Source organism: Pseudoliparis swirei, chromosome 4 (genome assembly GCF_029220125.1).
Source record: "Pseudoliparis swirei isolate HS2019 ecotype Mariana Trench chromosome 4, NWPU_hadal_v1, whole genome shotgun sequence".
In the NCBI taxonomy this organism is placed as follows: Eukaryota; Metazoa; Chordata; class Actinopteri; order Perciformes; family Liparidae; genus Pseudoliparis; species Pseudoliparis swirei.
In genome coordinates, this window is record NC_079391.1 from 14,764,170 (window position 1) to 14,781,065 (window position 16,896).

The 16,896-nt window shown below is 39.3% G+C and overlaps 1 protein-coding gene and 1 long non-coding RNA gene across 2 annotated transcripts; one reads left to right on the top strand and one right to left on the bottom strand.

The window, feature by feature from the left end:
* The first annotated feature begins 6,077 nt into the window (after positions 1-6,077).
* On the top strand, positions 6,078-10,603 carry hp (haptoglobin). The gene is made up of 4 exons (XM_056413743.1): positions 6,078-6,114; positions 6,473-6,522; positions 8,092-8,373; positions 9,944-10,603. The coding sequence occupies exons 1-4, from the start codon at positions 6,092-6,094 to the stop codon at positions 10,471-10,473; spliced, it is 885 nt and encodes a 294-aa protein (XP_056269718.1). The 5' UTR covers positions 6,078-6,091; the 3' UTR covers positions 10,474-10,603.
* Positions 10,604-14,962: 4,359 nt separating this feature from the next.
* LOC130192215 (uncharacterized) lies at positions 14,963-15,308 on the bottom strand. Its single transcript, XR_008831351.1, has 2 exons — positions 15,242-15,308; positions 14,963-15,164 (listed from the first exon to the last, which is right to left on the bottom strand). It is a non-coding gene; the product is annotated as an uncharacterized LOC130192215 (long non-coding RNA).
* Positions 15,309-16,896: the final 1,588 nt, after the last annotated feature.

A 16,896-nucleotide genomic window follows, 5' to 3' on the forward strand; every position in this document is an offset into this window, starting at 1 on the left:
TACAGTGGAAATTGTTACTTGAAACATTATAAAGTGCCTCTAACAGTTATTCACCGCCAAGTTACTTCAGAAGCCCTTTTCAGACATGAAATAAATACAGTAAATATAACATAGCAAGTGAAGCTTTCTGTCAATCCGACATTGGTGACTTTTATGTTGATGTTCCCTTCAGACATGTCAGCATCATTCGTTTATGTGATTGAATCAGCTCCATTTGTGCCTCAGTTGAGTCGGATGACCTGATTGCATGATTGATACCATAGTTTATAGGCTCTATATATGTTGCATAGTGTTGGCTTTACTTAGACATCAAGCCTTCAGAGAGGACAGCACGGAGTTATGGATCTTTCTCCAAGGCTCTGTGCATTGTTAGGCAAAAGACAGCAGCATCCATGTACAGAGCCTTTTATAAACATCTTGCTCAAGCATGCTGAACTAAAGGCACAGCTAGGCTCCCTACAGATTAACCCTTGCGTTATGTTGAGAATGGCTATACTCACTTATTGTTTGGGGTCACATATAATCCACAGCTTTATGTGTAGATAGTAACAATCATTGCAAAATATCCCTTTCCTAAAAGCCGGGCCTGGTGATGATGCTGATGTTACCTATTCAGGGTCAATCTCCTCTTCTAATCCTAATAGATAGAATAATTTCGGATCTTGGATGGATATGGTGCATAAATTCAGATATACGCTGTAACTAAAAGTAATCCTGGGTTTAGCAGAATCCACCAATACTTTTTATATACACTTCACTCCTTTGACTACTTACAGTAATACTACTGCATCAACATTTCATAACTTCAAGGACAAGAAGCAAAGATTTAGAACATAGTGTTTTGAATGTTAACATTGTAGGAATCTTTTGAGTATTTGAAAACTGAAGTGACAGTCCTTCCCTTGAAAATACTAAGAGGCTTGGGAGGGAAAGACAAGATATTCTGGCACAAATCAGTGTATCTTTGCTTCAGCTTTTTATTGTATAATATATAATATATAATCAATTATTTTGACAGAGCAATTCCTTTACTTTTAATTTAACTGAAAACATTTTTTTTTTTTTGAGAGAAAAGACGATGAACCTCATTAATGGGCTTTTGGCTTTTACCTTGAGTGAAGATGAAAGGTGGAAGTCTTCCATGTGGCAAGACCTCAGGCGTGGTGAGACCAACAGCTGAGAGCAAAGACAGCACACACGCACGCACCCACGCATGCATGCATGCGCGCGCACACACACACACACACACACACACACACACACACACACACACACACACACACACACACACACACACACACACACACACACAGTACAACTGTTAGAAAGATCCAACCTCAATAACTCTTCATAATTAGTACAGATTGAGAATTCTGGGCCTTCTTGTGTCTGTGTAAAATACAAACACAGCACAGCATGGGCCATAATGTTCTAGAATAATAATGTTCTATAATAATTGTTGTTGTAACAGTTCAACATATTTATTGAAATGTATGTACTCGTATAATTCTTCGATGCATTTTTTACAGGTTGTTTTCAATAACAAGGTTAGCTAAATGAATGTAATGTAATACAATGAGTAGAAATAATGTGTTTGCTAAAACATGCAATCTTAATTAAGATACCAAAAAAACCAAATAACATCTCTTAAAACCATAAACCATTAAAACCATAGCGTGGGACTATCAACTGACCAACTGACTGACCAGACTATTCCTTGACATGGCTCGGCTAAATCAAGTTATCAGCTTTAACTGACTACTGATTTAGCTAATTATGGTTTCATTCATCATATCTGATTATATGTGCAAGTATAAAACTCATATTTAATTGTGCCCCTTTAATGGTATCACAGTTGTCATCCTCCGGGGACCATTGTGCTGCAATAGCTCTGTTTTAGGTGTAGGTTGTTCATGCATGCTGTGAATTTCCTTTGACAGGGCTGTGTCCCTGAGTGACAGGTCGGCCATACATATAGGAATACTGTGGGGGCTTTGTCGGGGTTCTCAGGCCAGAAGGGTCATTTGCAGTAATGATGGACAGGCTGCCTTAAAGCCGCCTGAGGCCGTCTGCCACAGCACATGAGCGGAAAGACAACTTTCTCTTCACATCTTGTTCCTTCTGTCTGTTTGTTTCCCTTGTGTTGGTCAGAGAAGTGTCCAAACATCACATCCGTACACACATCATGAGTGTGTATATATAATACCAGACACACACATACACAAATGAATCAGATGGGATAATCTTACCGGCATTTCCACTATTATGGACCAGAGCAGTTGTGCAGACAGAGGTTGATAAAAGGAAAACAATCCAGTATGAACGCGCCGAATCAGGAGAGTTAAAATCCAGAGAAGAAGAGAGTGGAGATGTAGTCATTCTCCTCAGAAACACTCATTCAGCACAAACCCTCTCACGCACTCCAGCTCTCTGTCCCTGTGATTCAGCCTCTCATCCACTCCTCTCGTTCTGTGCTCAACCTCCAGTCCCATCGCTCTTGCTTCCCCCTCCCCTCCGAGAGCCTTCTCACATGCACACGCTCTTCCCTTCAAGGTAAAGTCCACAGCAGCTCATGTCTCGCTCTTCCTCCCACGTTCACCCTTTGATGTGCCTCATCTTACTACTTTGAAATGTTCTCCAAACATCTCTTATGCTTTGTAACTTACAGCCTCCATCACTGTTAAACTCATGCTTAATTATTAACTCTGTACTTTGTCCTCAATCATCTTTTTTTACTGGACACATTCACTATTTGTATCTTGGATGTGCCCAAACTAATGTCTGTTTTACATTAAGCCTCAGAACCTGTCAAAAAAAATGAAAAAAAATGAATGAAAAAATGAATGAGCGAGATAGAGATTGAATTAGATCCGCAGAGAGACACTGCTACATCGCAGTAACGAGAGGCGACCCTATAACAATGTGACGCGGGGTAAAATGCATCCATCCTCTCTTGGGCATTTGTCGGGTTTTGCCCCCGATGGCCTCAGCCTGTTTCCGTGGCTTTAATCATGTATGGAACGACGGACATGTCCCATCCTTTTTGTGGCCCCCAAGGAGCAGAAACCACAGCACTCAAGTGAGACCCCTGCCCTCAGATACGATTTGAGAAACTGGGCAGCATGTTGCCACATCACTGATTTGCCCTTGCACTGACACGACCTCTGCATACAAAATCATTTCACAGCAACGACTTTGAAACTGGAATGTAAAAGTTCAGCTCAGATTCCGAGTATAAATGCTGAAGTGAAGTTGAATAAACAGCGATGTACACTACCGTTCAAGAGTTTGGGATCACCCAGACAATTACGTGTCTTCCATGAAAAATCACACTTTTATTTATCAAATGAATATAAAATATAATCAAGACATTGACAAGGTTAGAAATAATGATTAATATTTGAAGTATTAATTTTGTTCTACAAACTTCAAGCTCAAAGGAAGGCCAGTTGTATCGCTTATATCACCAGCATAACTGTTTTCAGCTGTGCTAACATAATTGCACGGGTTTTCTAATCAGACATTAGTCTTCTAAGGCGATTAGCAAACACAATGTACCATTAGAACACTGGAGTGATAGTTGCTGGAAATGGGCCTCTATACACCTCTGGAGACATTTCATTAGAAACCAGACACTTCCACCTAGAATAGTCATTTACCACATTAACAATGTAGAGTGTATTTCTGATTAATTTAATGTTATCTTTATTGAAAAAACAGTGCTTTTCTTTGAAAAATAAAGTCATTTCTAAGTGATCCCAAACTTTTGAACGGTAGTGTATATGCCAACAGTGTTATGTCACTTAATCCTCAAGGCTTTTGTAAATACATAACTAGAGGGCATCAGTGGCGTCCCTAGGCTAAAACATCCGGGGCTAAAGCAAAATGTCTTTATTTAAATGCTACTTTGAAAGGGCGACCTTGTGGCCTCGATGTCTAACATGCTAACCATGTAAGTGCTTTGCGGTCGAGCCTCGCTACGGTAGACTTTCAAATAAAGGTTCTCAAAATTCTAAATGAATTTGTGTATGAAATTGTCTGATAATTTTCTGGAAACTTTGACATGCTGGTGATGCTAGATGAAAAGTTAGTCACCAAAGCTACAATACGTATGGCTATAGCCATATAATATGTGTTCAGTCTCCAAAATATCTCTACAACTTTCTTCCAATGTACTAAAAACTCACCAGTGGATAACCTGTGTCGTCTGTAACTACGGAAACCTTTCTAGTTTGGCTCTATATTCCATCTTATTGGCTCTAAAATTAAACCCAGAAAAGAGAAGTGCTTCCTTCTGATTGGCTTCTGTGTTTGATCAAGTTAAGGGTGCATTTATTTCCAATTATATGCATCAACAGATAACCTTTCGGAAACTTTCAAGTCCAAGATATGAATCAGAAACCTAGCCAGGCTTGTTGCCTGTGGGAATGTGTGTGTTGCTGACTACATGGAAGGGAACGGGAGGTTTGCCTTCCATAGTCCTATATATACGGATGCACTCTCATTTGTAAACAATGTTTCTATAAGATTCATTTAATGTAATTTACCCATTTTAGTATTTCATATGCTTAATCATCTGCTTTGGCATTAAATTGATTATATAAATCACTAGAAATAGTTTAAAGGAGAGTGTGTTTAATTACTTTGTTGGTAATAGAAAAACTGTAAACCAGTGGAGAAAAATGTTAAAGATAAAAAATGAAAATTAAGATAATGAGCAACAAACACTTTTCTGATTGTTATTCCAAACACTGTAACCGATGTATATTTGCATCTGCATATTACTAACTCTGCTTCCTTCCCGGAGTCTTTGTGATAGGGTCGTCTCATAGGGTCCATTGGACCTGGCTGTGTCTGATGCCTCCTGCTATGGTCCTGCTGATGCGTCCCACCCCCACCCCCCCTTTACTTTTATGGCTTGTGGAGGTCTGGATCAAGGTCCATGCCTACACTATGAATTATTCATACAACCTGTCATATTCCTTTAATGTGTTTATGTAACTCTGTAATGCTTCCTTCTGTGCACATGACATCTATTGCTTCTGTCCATCCGGGAGAGGGATCCTCCTCTGTTGCTCTCCTGAAGGTATCTTCACTTTTTACCCTGTGAACGTTTTTTTTCTATTTCTCGAGATCCGATGTGAGGTTCTGGGACAGGGATGTCGTATGTGTACAGATTGTAAAGCCCTTTGAGGCAAATTCGTAATTTGCGATATTGGGCTATATAAAATAAAATGAATTGAATTGAAATTGAATATTTAGGAACACATTGCCGTTGATGTTAAACTATTTGACAACTACTGCATATAGAATAAATGTAAAACAAGGTAAATGATGATGCCACATTCATCAAGGCAGCACACTTTTAAATAATTATATAATTTAATTATAATATTCTGACTAATTATACACTTCTATGACCTTGTAAATGCCCACAGCAGCAATGCTGGACTTTCCTCCCTTCAGCAAACATCTGACTTATTGCCGTCATACATAACCTTTTACTGCCAGGAATTTTATGTAACATGAGGCAATATGTGTTATCTTTTGCAATAACAAATTAAACAGTCCAGTGTGTTGAAATATCATGACCATCTCATCCACAAGAGATAGAATTTTAGACTCAGCCAGCCATCGTTTACTTGTGATGCAAAACTATGATGCAACCAGTATAAGCTCTCTACGTCTTGTTATGTAAATTAAACATTAGCTTGTGAAGAAGCTTTACTTTGCAAAACCCCTAATCCTATCAATAAAAAACAGGATCCGCCACAGAGGATTTAAAGACGTAAATATTTGCTGAATTAAATCATGATCAGGATGTTTTTCACAACACGATCAAACCAAAATCATTCTCGAGAAGTGTTGTGTTGTCGTATTATTGACATTGCTGTGTAGTGCTACAGACTGAACTGAATTCTCTTTATCATTCAAATCTGTGATTTCGCAAACCTTTATTTCAGATTCCAGGAATCAACCCTTTTTTTGCCAAGGACAACTTTCCATTGGCAGAAGCTCAATATCTCAACATAAATACTCCCTGCTCTACACGGCACACTCAAGATAGAGAGTGTTGCCATCACTGCAGAATATGAGTAATATCAACAAAATGTGGTAAGTTCAAATATTATTATTATTTAGATAATAAAATATGTTTTCATTTCTCTCTGAATAAACCTATCTTCCTTAGAACCAAATAGTATGCACGTATAACAGCAAAAGGGTTACAAGATGTAAGTGTAATAATATGTTTACAAGGACTGCTCTAATATATTTGTTAAAGCTTTCGAACTTGGTGGAATTTTCGAATAATAATCCAGAAATGATTTGTGAGCTCTACTAAATAAAATGCTTTGTTATGTAACTCTGTAATTGAAAAACTGATTTGTTTACAATTTGTTATTCATAATCTCTAAATGGTTGATGGCACATTGCGTGTGTGTTAATCGTGTGAATTTGTTGTTGTTTGAAGGGTTTCTCTGAGTCTGCTCCTGGCTGCAGTCGGTGTGGCTCAAGCCTCAGGTAGCACGCGCTAACAAACACAAACATGCTTCACGTGATACACATGGTGTCTTTATTTAAAATGTTCAAGTTCTAGTTTGTATATCAAGATTCTATTTGTGTGATAACTATCTAAAGTCTACAGCCATACTAATCAGTAGCAAATCAGCAGCAGTGAAGATTTGTCCCTAGAGGTGAAGTGAAAGTGGAGATGTCGACCTGCTGGTGGCGATAGAGGAAAAGTCAGGGAAATCTAAAGTCAGTTAGATTCATGGAAATCCATCCCATAATTGTTGAGATATTTGAGTCTGGACCAAAGCCAACTCAATCAACAATTATATTAAATACAATTATATTAAATACAATTCTGATTCTGATTCTGATTCTGAATTAATAGTGTACTGTGAGGTTAAACAGCTATTGTGTCTTTTACAGAAACACATCCTACAGAAAGAAACACATCCTAAGACATTTAAGCTGTAATTATATACGGTCAGAATATATAACCTTACATGTGTCTATGAGACTAAACCAAACTGCAGCCTTTTTCATGCATTCAAGTTGGTCCAAGCGACCAAATGCTGCAGTTCTCTGAAGCTACTGGTCTACACTATAACGGCTCCTCGATAGCGGCTGTTCAGATGGATGATTCCTGCATGAAATGACACAGGCTTTTCTTGCAGGGTCTGAGGGGGCGGGGCTACAACGGTTTATTTCAGATAATGCCCTTCATTTGGCTTCAAAGCTGAAGTATCTGACAGGGAAATCGCTTCTCTGCTTCTCTTCAAACGGTCCTTAGCAGTCAGAGGCCGCTAAGAGAACAACTGACTGGAGGCATGTTGATAAATCAAAGCTACTTTCATTAAAAAGACAAAAGCATATGAGAGAAAACATTAAATGTAACTGAACTATCTTTCATTTTCATATATCTTATTCATGTAGTCTCTCTAAACTTTGCATCAAATTAGTCATTCATTCATTTAATTGCGCTTGTCAGCCATTGTTTACTGTGTTGAATACATTGGTTTAATTAAGACACCAGAAATACAACTTGGCAAATAAACCCCGTCATGCTAACAACTCCGTTAATAATCAAACAGTTAATCTTTACAGTCTCGGAATGAATCTAAGTAATTAGTTAGCGAGCGATGAGCTTTAAATATTCAGGAGAACTCATTGAGATTTTTTCTGTGAAATAAATACAAGTTATCTTTCTAGTTTAGGATGAGCTTTCAGTTGAATAATAAATGCCATCAAAGAGAGTCGACTGTAAACAGGATAATGTCTTGTTTGTGTGCTGGAGTCAGTGGACGGCACGGTGGTGAGAGTTAACACGAGGAGCCCTAATTGTAGTCCTTGTGGATCCCCCTTATCAACCGTTGGGGGAATTGATTTTAAACCAAAGCCTGAATTTGACCAGATAGATAATATTTGAACCAGCTGTAAGCACAATACTCAAAACTGAAACATGATTTTTAACTAAATGTGACCAACGACATCTAAAGCCTTGTTGTAAAAAAACAGTATATAGACACAGAGATAGATACCATGAATACAATATGAATAAATGTCCCATTGTGTATTTCCCAGCCTTCAGGTTAGCATCCCTCCGGTCCAAAAGAATGGTTGGGGGGACCCTGGCTCCTCATGTCCCGTGGCAGGCCATGGTCTACATTGCTGACAGTGTGCTGGACGGAGGCTATGCAGGCGGTGCTCTCATCTCTGAGCGCTGGGTTTTGACGGCTGGCAGGAACCTGTTTGTCAGGAAGAGTCGACCGCACACTCAGGGTCAAGATCCTGTCATTCCTAAAGTTTACTTGGGAATCACGGAGCGGGCAGAAGCTAATGTCTCCAGAGAGGTTGCTGTGGTGAAGATGAGCCGGAAAAACATTTGATCTGAAATGGACCTGTGCTTGTATCGCACTTTTCTAGTCTTCCAACTACTAAAAGTGCTTTACATGACATCATTCACCCATTCATACACTGATGGGAGGAGCTAAGGTTCATTCATACACACATCCTTACGCCGTAGGCACAGCTACGGGAGCAATTTTGGGGTTAAGTGTCTTGCCCAAGGACACATCGACATGGGCTAGCAGAGCCGGGGATCGGACCGCCGATCCTCAGATTGAAGGACTATCCTGCTCACCACTGAGCCACAGTCACCCCAAAAATACAAACCTTTACCTATGTGAACATGTTTTTCAGGATGTGTCTTGATTTAGGCCTTATTGAGCCTAGTGTAAGTCTCAACCATAAAGGAGAATGTCATCCTTTAAAAGATAAGTCTTGCTATCGACAAATCCCAAACAAAGACCATGAATCTGAATGAATTGATCCCATTAGCAACATGTACAAATTCCTTGCCTCGTTATTATGAACATGGCCACTGTAGTTTATTTTGAGTCGAGACACCATACTTTACATCAGGCGTTTTTAACTTTTACTTTCTAAAGGCCCATTTGTGATTGCTCAGAGGATCACCTTTCCAAATAAATAAAAGGAAAGCATGATAAAAAAAGGAGAAATAAACTTATAAACTGGACATTAAAATGTGGTACTCCCTTTGTCATCTGTAATGACCAAAACAAATATTTAGCTTACCCTCACAGTTACTGCATGCCGTTGGGAATTCAAATCGAATGTATTCAGGCTCATAATTTCTCACCACATGCTCCCACATCACTTTTTCATTTATAAATCGGAGCCATCTTGTGTCACTGCCCGGGAACGCTAGCGAGCTAAAAGCAGCGGGACACGTTTATAGTCACAAATTATGATGTGTTGTGATTGGCGTGGCAACATTCAATAATAACTGGATTATTGAAATTATTATCCATTTCAATTTGTCTTTTGCATATTTATTCTGGAGCACATTTAGATTATCTAAATGTTTCTTTGAAATGTAATCTTACCTTTTGGCAGTACCACTGCGGTAAACTAGATGGTGCTCTGAGGTCCCCAGAGGCTTGGGAATAGTTGCTTTACAGTCCTGATGTCAGCAATACTCACTTGTGCACTAAATGTGTATTAATCCCCGGCTGAAAATAGTCCCAGTCAAACACTAATTATCCCTGTTCGAGTTATGTTTTCTAAAAACTTCAGTGCCCAGCTCAGACTTGAAACTGAGTGCTACAGATAGGCTGGGATATTTGGTCAGGTATGACAACTAAATCATTGTTACTTTTGGTCTTTTCATTGGATTCATTGAAAGATATAAAATACCACCAGACTAAAATTTAAAAATAAACAAGGGACAGGGTCAAAATATGGTATTTTTTTATACATCTACTTATATATGATTCAATATAACATTTAATGTTATATAATAATATTATTATTATGATTCCTATAGCTGTGCCACTTCACTTCCATTGAAAGAAAATGAAAAAAGTAAAGACCAAACACGCAATCATCTCTGCTATTTTACCTTTCCTCCGGCAGGTTGTTCTCCATCCAGGCTTCCAGAACCAATCGGAGTGGGACAACGACCTGGCACTGATCCAGCTGAAGGAGCCTGTGGTTGAGAGCGATAAAGTGTCCCCCATAGCCCTGCCACAGAGCGGACAGGACCTGGCAGACACCGCAGGGTTGTCAGGCGTCATCAGTGGCTGGGGCTGGGGGATCCTTCTTACCCCGGCCACATCACTCAAACACCTCGTAGTTCCCCTAGCCAATCATTCTGACTGTAAGGCAGAATATGAACATAGCGAGCTCACACCAGTTGTAGACGACAACATGTTCTGCACCGGACCCACCAGGTATGAGGAGAACGTTTGTTTTGGCGATGCAGGAGGCGCTCTGGCTGTCACAGATGCTGAAACTGGGGACATCTACGCTGCGGGGATCCTTTCCTATGACAAGTCCTGCAGGAGCTCCAAGTACGGCGTCTACATGAAGATTTCCTCGTATTTGCCCTGGATCCACAGTGTTATCAGAGGAGATACAGAGAAATCACCTGTTCTGACCTAAGGTTACGTACTCATGGCAGCCATTGAGCTTCAGCCTCTGTTCTTTTGATTTCATAGAGAAATCTTTTTAATGTCTGTAAATCTGTGAATTCTATTGAACGATTAAAAAGGAACAAATATATTAAAATCCAGTGTTTGAAATTCTTGTTTGCCATTATACACAATAATTGCCCTGCGAGAAACAATGTCATCTTTTCAGCAAATGGCTGAGATGGTTTTATATGTTTATATTATAGCAACAATAGTAGTTCTAAAGGAGGAAGTAGTGTAACATTGTTTTTCATCCGGCTCTCTTTTCCATTACAGTACTACCGTCACTTCTCATTTGTACAAATGACTCGATTGTCACGATGAACGCCTTGATGATGACGTGGATGATAACCACTATGATCCCCACATTTAAATGCTATAAACACTTACCAACTAGTTCATTTTTTCTTTGATCAAACATTTCGTGCACAGAAGGGAGATGTTTAGTTCTGTGGTTGCGTGGGTCAACAAAATGTTGGACTTTGACACGAGAGACTGCCGTTAGCTTCCTGTTCTCCACTGACATGACCGTGATCGTTCAATAACCGTCAGCACATATTGTCATTTCATTTGGAGGCCTCTTTGATTCAATAATCCACATTACTGCACTGTTATAGACGGTTAACTTTTAAAAAGATCTTGAATGCTTCAAAGGTTGAGACAACTTTTCATCACGTGCAGTCATCAACGCGAAAGCAAAAGTTGATGATGGAATTGAAATGAATGACTCAAAATCTTTTTTTAAGTGTGTGTGATTTCATATTTACGTTATAGCTATAGAGATTCTAGAGAAAGCTTTGACCAAGAATACCATTGCTGACTTAAACCAATAAACCTGTTGCACAAATATCACAGCTGGATTTTTCTGTGTGCCATCAGATTACTGACAGATTACACTGCTGTTGACTTCACATGGTGCTCAACAGTGACTCTCACATATGTCCTTGTATAATCAATTGATCTTTTCAAGGAAAGGTGCACATTTACTATATATAGACATTTAGATAGTGCAAGTATTGGAGTTACCATAAAGAAAAAGTAGACTCAAGCCTAATATGTTGTGACACTGGTGCTAGTGTGTGTAACATATCAAAAGAAGATATATTTCGGATTATTTGTCCAAACTCTCTGTGTCTCATAACCACTCTGAGATCCATGAGAAGACACGGAGGGGTCGAAGGCTACAGCTGACAACTGAAATGAAACCCCTGAACAAAAGATTGGGAGATCTTTGACCCAACGTGTTGGACACTGCTCTCAAAATGAAGTGTTATCTTGGGAATAGTGTTTAAATCAAGTCAGTTTTATCTTTATAACCCAACATTCATAAATCACAAATGTGCTCTTGTTTTAAATAAGGTAACACATTAGAGTTCAGAGATTTAGTAGAATCTAGGACAGGGTTCATACCGGATCTTAGCTTTTGACAGCCTGATTTGTGGATTTTAAAAAACTTTTATTGCCTATAATCTGATTTGGGTTTCACAGCCAATATTTCACCAGCGGTTGCCAATTCTGCCACGCCCCACACCTGTAAAGTAAAGCCTCTGATTGGAGTCATTTGTTGGTTCAGACAGTTCAAATCGTCACTTGAGGCACTAACTAAGGCTGTTTGCACATCACATCATCAGTCCGTCATGGGCCATCTGTTTATACATGAGTGTTTCCTGGTTCACAGATATCATATTGACAGTAGAAAGAGATTTTGAGACAAGCCGCCTCTTCAGCTGTGTAGTCAAGATTTTGGGCTTTTCTTAGGTCAAACAAAAGTGGAGCTGTTGAAGGAAGTACTTTTAGCAGGTCTGCATGCGGTTCTTCTCTATGGCTTCTAAAATATAAATATCTCTGTCAAGGGCCGTTACTCTCAACCAGTCTCAGAATGCACTCTCTGGCTCCATCACTCCTGCAGAGCCCCGACGGAGGTCAAGAAGACACAAACAGTCTCTCACTGCAGTTTAATCCATGTAATCCCAATTAGTATGGACGATGAATATCTTGTTTGCATGTTTTTTTGTGTCAGAGTATACTGTATGTGTTTTATCTAAAACTTCTATTGAGATGGCCTTTCTCAGTTGCTAAGTGAGACAAAAAGGAAGATGCATTCAGATAGAAGTAGTTCTCTTTGTATCCAACCCCTAAAATGACAGGACAAGTTACAGGCAACTTGTTCACTAAGTGCTTGTATGAATGTCGGCTTCAGTCGTTGTTTATAGCATAAAAAAAATGATGTGTCAAGTGATTAATAAGTATCATCAACTGCGTCAAGTTTTCTAGTTATAAATCTGTCATAAACATGTTTTTTTTTTGAGTCATCTATTCTAATGTTGAAACTTGAAATGTTGCACTTCCGATTTTTCATTGGTTATAAAATCAGATGACGACAATCATCAGTGTGCCAGTATTATTGTATCCATTACTAGATATGCGAAGAAAACATGGAGCAGGTCTCCTCTGTTTCGATTCACTGGATGTGACGCTCTCTGATCATTCATCTCCACACGTACGGTGATGGTCAATAGTTCGAGGCGAATGTTCTGCTGATAGCGTCTGTATATGCAATCATCAAACATTACAAGTGAATAGTATTTTCTAAGCAGTCTGCCATTTGAAGCGTGATGTGTACTCAGCTGTCAGGTTATGTACTCTGTCTTCATGTGTCACTGGGAAACTGAAGCTTTCTGAGCTTCATCGCCCACCTTCATATTGACTGTACTTACCCCAGACACACAGACACATCGAGCTTTTCACAAGGCAATATGACAACAGATGTGTCGCACTGTATCACCTGATGGACCATTGTCCACTGGTTTGCCCAAACAGGATTTATTGTCAAAGGCAAGCTTTATCCTCGTTTGCTTGCTTTATTATGAATGGTACTTCCCTTCAAATATTAAACTGATATCAGGAAACAAACAAAGAAATCAAGCGTCAAGATACTCATAAGCTCAAAATATTATGAAGTCCTGTATGAGCCACTGCTGATCTCTCTTTCCTCCTTATTCACAATAATCCACCTTTTTTTATCAGGATGCTAAAAGGAAGTTGAAATGGCATTTTAGTGTTTTGTTTCCATTATCATAAGAGTGTCCTGTTCAGGCTCAGATCTGTCACTTAGTTTAACCGGTAATTTAGCCTGATAGCATGTATGGATATTGTGTTACTTCCATGCACTAAAATAAGGTAACATTAGACTCAGACATGTTTGGTTTTTATTTTACTTTTCTACATCTACGCCCAACAGGGAAATATTGCAATCTTTACTTCACTATATTTGCTATGTATTTTTGAGCTTCACCGACTGCAGTGTAAAAATGCTACTTTGAATATTACATTTAGATAAATGCATTCAATAATATGTTTTTACCACTAACCCAGCAGTGGTCCTTGTATAATAAGAATAAGTTAAGACAGTCTACGATGGATAACAGCCAGCATTTAGAATACCTACTGTTAAATACAATATGCCGACTAAATAAGCAATAATATGCAACTAGGGGTTAGCCCAGGGGTGGGCAAACTTTTTGACTCGCGGGCCACAATCGGTTCTAAAATGTGACAGAGGGGCCGGGCCAGGAGCATTTGGACACGCAATGTAATTTATTAAACCTGGAGATTGCGTCTTTTTTATACATTTCAATTTAAGGTGCAAAGTTAAAGTAATCAACATTTACTGGAAAGAGATCAATGGAATCACTTTCAACATTCAAAACAAATTATTACCCAACGAAATACTCAAGCTCAATAATTTCTAATTGTTTTAAACCCCGCAAAATAATGGACGGATTGTCCTGAGAGATAGACTGTATTAAATATCCTGCCTGCAGCAGAAACTAGAAAGGGGTCTTTAAAGTCAGGGCGATGTGCGTCATCATCTGGTCAGCATGTGTATGAACCCGTCACAGACAGCGCTTTACTCGAGAAAATATGACCCTAAAGCTGACAATTGAAGTTCGATTTTTTAAAATTCTTCATATCTCTTCTGAAAACACACCTTTACTCATGTGAACGAACTGTTTTGGTGTTTGTAATTGGTTTACCAAAGGTCATAGGTTCACAAAAGCAGTGAAATATCTGAATACAATGCTAGATACATGTAATTGCACCTGTGCATCCTGGAGAGGGATCCTCCTCTGTTCTCTCCTGAAGGTTTCTTCCCTTTTTCCCCCTGAAGGGTTATTTGGGAGTTGTTCCTGATCCGATGTGAGGTCAAAGGTCAGGGATGTCTATGTGTACAGATTGTAAAGCATTCCGAGACAAATTTATAATTTGTGAAATTGGGCTCTACAAATAAACAGAATTGAATTAAATAAATGAGGAAAACAAAATTTTGTATTAACATTTTTTTTAGTAAAAATGATGTGGTCTGTCACACATTCACCAAAATGATAAAGATGGGACTGAGAAATGATTTCATATTGCAGATAAAGTTTCATGGGGTGTGTGCAAATAAAAAATGACCATTACATTTTTTTTATATGTATTATACATTTTAAAAAAAATTCTACATTATATACATGTTGTGAAATAGAAAACAGAACACAACTATTGACTATTTACAATATGGCTTCACTATAATAACATCATGTCATCGTGTCACGAGACCTCTCTGCTGGCCGGGCAGGTGGAGCTGCAGGTGGAGCTGCAGGCGCTGGTGAACCCTCTCTGTAAAATACAAGACTAGTCAGCACCGCGCACACGTTACGGACACCGTGACACATAACGATAGTAAAGACTCTTACCCGGTCCAAGTGGCTCTCTTCTGGCTGTTCCTCCTCGTGGCTCTGCAGCTCCTCACGAGGCTCCGCGCTGCTCTCCAAAATCACTGCGGCTGTTTCTAAATGAGTCTCACCTGTGTGGTGGGCGGGTCCCTTGCGATTTACTGAGTGTTCATTGGTTGTTTTTTCTCGCAAAATGTTGACAGACAAACGGATTGACAAATCATGGTGCAGGGTTTTGTGTGACGAGTACTTTCCGCGCCAACGCACACTGGAAGTAAACAAAGTCGCGATTTGGACAAGTTCGGCGGCCGGATTAAAAAAGCCTAACGGGCCGGATGTGGCCCGCGGGCCGTAGTTTGCCCATGTCTGGGTTAGCCCTAGCCCATCAAGTCCAAACATGTACCTAAGATGTTAAACTTGAACATGTTTAAGTTGTGTGTATTTGTTGCATGCAGTTTTAAATATTGTGATGTAGCACAGGGATCGAACTGTTGTGAATATGTTGTCACTTGTTAGTGAGATATGAACAAAACCAGATCATGTTCATATATTTTCAGGCAAATGAATAAAGCTCATGTTCTTCTTTTTCCTCTCACACTTCAATCACTCAGGACATCCTGTACATTCAGTCACATATGCGGTTCTTCTCCTTGATAATCACTCCCTCTCATGGACACGACCGTCTGCCGTGACTCTCTTCAGATCTCCCTGTCTCATTATCTGTCTTTCATCAGTGATCTTTTCTATTTCAGGTTAGAGATTTCATATATTTTGTTATTACAGTATAGCAGCAATGTCAGGGTTTTCTTACACAGTTGCAAGCAACCTTTTAAGTAATGCATAAGGGAATAAAGATTTCTAAATGATTTGATCAGATAAAAAGCATATATTTAAGAAGCAACATAAACAGCAGGGGGTTGCACACTGGTACACACTAGCACTGTCACCCCTAGCTTTTAAGAAGACGTCCGTATAGAAAGAAAAGGGAAGCACACATTCAGCAACAGCTCCGTCACAATGCACCTCCTCCTCAACAGAAACATGACGAAAGGACTGATGCAGCTTGGCGGAGCTCTCCTTTTCACGTTAAACCAAACAAGTATCCGTTTCAGACAGGTGGACTGCCTCTACTGTGCAGAGGCTTCACTCGGAATTAACCCAATTATTTGGATTCCACAGCATGTGTGAGGTTTTACCATAAAAGTTGTGGAACCTGCAAGAGACTGGTCTAAGGATCAAAATAAATTCAGCAGAGGCCTTTCAATTTAGAACGGGCGATATTGAAATCACCCAACTGGCAATGCTTTAAAAAAACGATGCACAAAATGATTGTCCCAAAGAAAAATACAAACCTGAAGCGTAACGCCCTGTTCTGTGTCTCCTCTGTTTCTTCTCTATCTCCTTGATTGTTTCATTCCCTTCACCTGCGCTCAGCCACTACTCTGTCTCCTTGATTTCATTTCATTTCATTTATTTATTTGTACATTCCCTTCACCTGCGCTCAGACACTCCTCTGTCTCCTTGATCGTTTCATTCCCTTCACCTGCTTTTTGATAATGGGAGCGGACATCTTTCCTTCAGTCAGGGCTACAATAAAGGGTCCTCGTCCCTGTAATTATCTGTATGAGCCAACAAGTCAAAAATAATTTAAGAAAATAGTAATAATTACTAAAATT

Coding starts and splice junctions, on each gene's coding strand:
- hp (XM_056413743.1), top strand. CDS start 6,092: ATGAGTAATATCAACAAAATGTG. Junction 6,523..8,091: donor CGGTGTGGCTCAAGCCTCAG/GTAGCACGCGCT, acceptor TGTATTTCCCAG/CCTTCAGGTTAGCATCCCTC. Junction 8,374..9,943: donor CAGAGAGGTTGCTGTGGTGA/AGATGAGCCGGA, acceptor CTTTCCTCCGGC/AGGTTGTTCTCCATCCAGGC.